The following is a 4,065-nucleotide window of genomic DNA, read 5'->3' as shown; positions in this document are numbered from 1 at the left end:
TGTTAAGTAGCAGCCAGATGAATATTGTGGATGTTGTTTCAACAGTTCAGGTGTTTAACAGTCTTATTGCCTGTGGGATGAAACTGTCCCTGAGTCTGGTGGCTTTAGTCCGGATGCTGCGGTAGCGCCTGCCAGACGGCAGCAGACAGAACAGTTTGTGACTGAGGTGATGGGGGTCTTTTATAATCCTGATGGCCTTCTTCCTGAGCCGCTGGGAGTAAAGGTCCTCGTTGGAGGACCATTGTTCTTAGTCCCGCCCACATGTTCCGGGTGTTACAGCCTTTGAAGTCAGATTCAACCTTGTCTTTGTATTGTCTCTTTGCACTGCTGATAGCTCTCCGGAGTTCATACCTAGAATTCCTGTACTCCTCCAAATCTCCAGCTCTGTGCGCGATAGTGCGCGCTTTCAGCTTGGTACACACCTCACTGTTTATCCAGAGCTTTTGATTCGGGAATGTTCGTACAGAAACCTTCGGTACCAAGTCATCGATGCATTTCCCAATGTAGCAGATGACCGTGTCTGTGTGTGTGTTGATGTTGTTGTCCTCAAACACACTCCACTCCGTAGATGCAAAGCAATCCTGCAGAGCTGAGTCTGACTCCTCACTCCATCGCTGTACTGTCCTTGTTACCGGTCTGTCCCGTTCAAGTTTCTGCTTGTAAGCAGGCAGCAGCAGCAGTGAGATGTGGTCTGATTTGCCGAAGGGAGGGCGAGGGAGAGCCTTATATCCATGTCGAAAAAGGGAATAAACATGGTCCAGTATGTTTCCCCCGCACGTCGGGCAGCTGATGTGTTGAAAGTATCTCGGCAGAACTTTCTTCATGTTGGTGGTATTAAAGAAGTGAAGTCCAATTTTCTGATGGATAATATAAATGTTGTCAATCATAACCATGACATGATAAATGATGATAATCATTGTGTTTGAAAGTTCCTGCCTTCCTCCTGCTTTTGCAATGTTATATCTCTACCAGAACTGTAGTTGTGATACTTTTGCTTTTTTTGTTTAGTTTTAGGGTTTTATGCACGTGTGGTCTGCGGAGGGAGAGCCTGCTCTCCTGCTGCTGTCGGCTGCTGTCAGACAGATGTGCGCACATTACAGCAGCATCTTCCCCACACTGTACACTGAACACATGGACCTGATGAGGGAGTACAGACAATATTCTGGAACGTTTTACACAATTTAAGTGTTTTAAGATTACATTTTTTTATTGTACCTTGAAATAAATGTAACTCTACTTTCCCAATTAAAAAAAAAATATAGTTATCTGCTAAAAGTGTTATCTCATTGTTTGAGTGTATCTGATGACTGTGTGGAGAGCACATGAAGAGGACAGATTGTTCAGTTATCATGTGTGTTCGGTAAAGCAGACGGGACACACGTTGTACTTCCTTTGTTACTTTGACAAAGATCTAAGACCCCTTTAAACTATTAGGATACTGTGATGAAGATGTTAAAGTATGCCAGTTAATGGGACAGTTCATCCTAAAATAACATATTTCTACAGCATCACCGCACAGGAGAGTGTATATTTTAAACCTGCACTCTATTTGCATGGTAATGTGAAGGTTTTCAGACTGGACAATGACCTCTGCAAACTCCTGATTGGCTACAGTAAAAATGCCTCAGTCTGAATGTCACAGTCCCTGTTGTTAAAAGTCTCTTTCCGAGATGCCTTTATAGTTAAACTGTTAACAGGAGCTATAGTTCAAAAAGTGTTTGTTAGAATGTACTCTTTTTCTTCTGCTTCCACTGGTTACAGTCAAAGTGATAGGTCAAATAGAATGATAGATTAACTCAAAATCAGCTGCTCCAGAACGCTGTGCAGCTACCAGTAAAATATATGAAACTGAAACTAAGTTTGAAAAGAGGAATTTCAGGAAAAAAACGAAAAGAAATGAAGATGTGGGAATCTTCCCTGGATGAATCAGAGTTCCTGCATCCTGCTCTTTGCCGGAGATTATTGAAATGCAGCCGCCTGGTTTCAGTGATTTGACAAGGGTGGCTGGGCCCTCTGAGGTCACACACATACGGCAGAACACGGGCTCTGACAGCGTTTTGTGCTTGTGCCCGGTGCAGACGCAGCATACCTATTCACTCAACTAGACTTAAAGAGGATTGGAAGGAGTCAGGAAATGTTTTCTCTGCGATGGTGAGGGTCCCTACACACTGAAGCCAAGGCATGTCATGGACATGGCAGCACTCCTTTGAGACAGCATTCCACCAGCTCCAGGTATTTTGTCAATACAAAGATTTGAATTTGCGCTCCCATTCAGGGAGTGCAAATTCTAACCCTAAACCAGAAATACAATCCTATGCTAACTACATTAGCTCTGCGAAAAACCTTAAATCTTTTGAGGGGACCTAGTGTGCAAACAGCCATGGATTCCTTATTGTATTGCATTGAGCTTTAGTGTCAAGTTTGCAGCACAATAACAGCCCTATCTCACGCTTGTGTAAAACAAAATTGTCAGGAAAGCTTTATATTGTCCTCTAAATCAAGCTAATTATGATCTTGGCTCTTCGACTGGAAGGCTGTTGCCTGATCCAGCAAAGTCTCATGTTGCGTTGGATTACATTGCTGAAGAAACACATTTGGACCCTTTTCAACACCAACAGAGGATCACACACAATGATCACACACAGATGGAAGTGCAAACTTAGAGCAAAAGGTTTGCTTTAGCTCAGAGAGGGTGGCTTTTTTATGAACACACCACTATGCTTGGAGAAATGAAAATCCCACCTCCTCTGTGCTCATCGTCGTCACTCTTGGCGGCCTTGTAGTATGTGATGCCCCTCACCACGCCGGGCTGGTGGCCAACCACCTTGGCTTTTGCTGTAGGGTCAGGCTTGGCCGGCTTCCCAGGTTTAATGACCTCTTTCTTGGGTTTTACGACCTTTGCTTTGGGTGGTTTGGCTGAAAGTTTGGCCGCAGGGGTCTTTTTGTTAGGAATTTTTGCAGCCTCCTTGGTTTTCTCTACATTAGTATCCTGCAAACATGACATTCTGTTTATATCACAACACCTGGTAATATTGGCCTGTGGGTCTTATCTGCTGACCATGCTATTAAAAAAGGGTGGGGTTAGATAGTATACCTACAATGTTTGTCAGAGATGTTAATAAGTATTTAATGTAGCAAGTCCCTGGTACGCAGAAGTGGTCATATGAGTTGGTCACCAATAAAATGGGCATTAAACTTAATTTGGTTATTTTGAAAATCTAAAACCTGAATTTGCAAAACATTATAAAAATCAATATATAGCAATGTAAGACATGTTATTTGCAGAATCTCCAAGGGACATTTAAAGTATGATCAAATCCAATCAAATTTGAGTAAGATTTGTTATGTTTTTCTGTCACTCCTTGAGATTGAATTCAAGGTTTAAGGTTCGAGGCTTTTATTTGTCATACGTACATAGCTACAATTTAGTTATGTCGATTAAAATCTTAGGTCACAGTCTCCTCCAACAGTGCAACACAATAAAACTGAAAAACTGAAAAAATAAGTAAATAAAAGGTGAAATAGTGAAAGAATTGTGTTTCTTGGAACCTGTGCTTTGGTCTCTGAGGAGTCCTTCTGCAGCAGCTGCAGGCTGAGGCTGGAGATGTCCTTCTTGATGCTCATCATAACGTTGGAGTAGTTCTCGTATCTCTTAAAGTGGTTGGTGAGGCTCATCATGCTGTCTCGAACAAATTCATTGTCTCGCGTAAGGTTTGTCTTGATTGTCTGAAAGATAACATCATAAAAGCAATTGCAATATGTTATGTAACATAGGCTTGTATACAGAGTCACAAGAAACACCTCTCAATATGTCTCCTCCCAATCCTTTCAGCATAATGATGTGAAGAATAGGCGCTTTCACACCAAGTACTTTTCCCAGGAATAGTTACCGGAACTCTTCCCGCAACTTTTATTTCCTGGAACTATCTAAATCGCGTTCACACCGGAATAAGTCGCTGAGGGTGCTGCTGGGAGCCAGTCCCCGGCCGAAAGTTGGGGACTGGCTCCCAGTAGCTTCTACTGAAGCCTTCCGAGTAAATCGCCAGAAGCGCCGACACCTCGTCA

At 42.8% G+C, this 4,065-nt stretch overlaps 1 protein-coding gene across 1 annotated transcript in view; it reads right to left on the bottom strand.

Moving 5' to 3' along the window:
- LOC104965494 (olfactomedin-like protein 2A) overlaps positions 1–3,748 on the bottom strand; it is a 4,150-nt gene extending 402 nt beyond the window's left edge. The window contains exons 1-2 of the mRNA XM_010794447.1: positions 3,550–3,748; positions 2,743–2,989 (exon numbers count right to left, since the gene is read on the bottom strand). Coding sequence (XP_010792749.1) covers positions 2,743–2,989; positions 3,550–3,678 — 376 coding nt within the window. The 5' untranslated portion in view covers positions 3,679–3,748. The remainder of the gene's footprint in view (positions 1–2,742; positions 2,990–3,549) is intronic.
- Positions 3,749–4,065: the final 317 nt, after the last annotated feature.

The sequence above is a fragment of the Notothenia coriiceps genome, unplaced genomic scaffold, assembly GCF_000735185.1.
Source record: "Notothenia coriiceps isolate Sejong01 unplaced genomic scaffold, NC01 NC01_scaffold00037244, whole genome shotgun sequence".
Classification (NCBI taxonomy): domain Eukaryota; kingdom Metazoa; phylum Chordata; class Actinopteri; order Perciformes; family Nototheniidae; genus Notothenia; species Notothenia coriiceps.
This window is presented reverse-complemented; position numbering and strand designations above follow the sequence as displayed.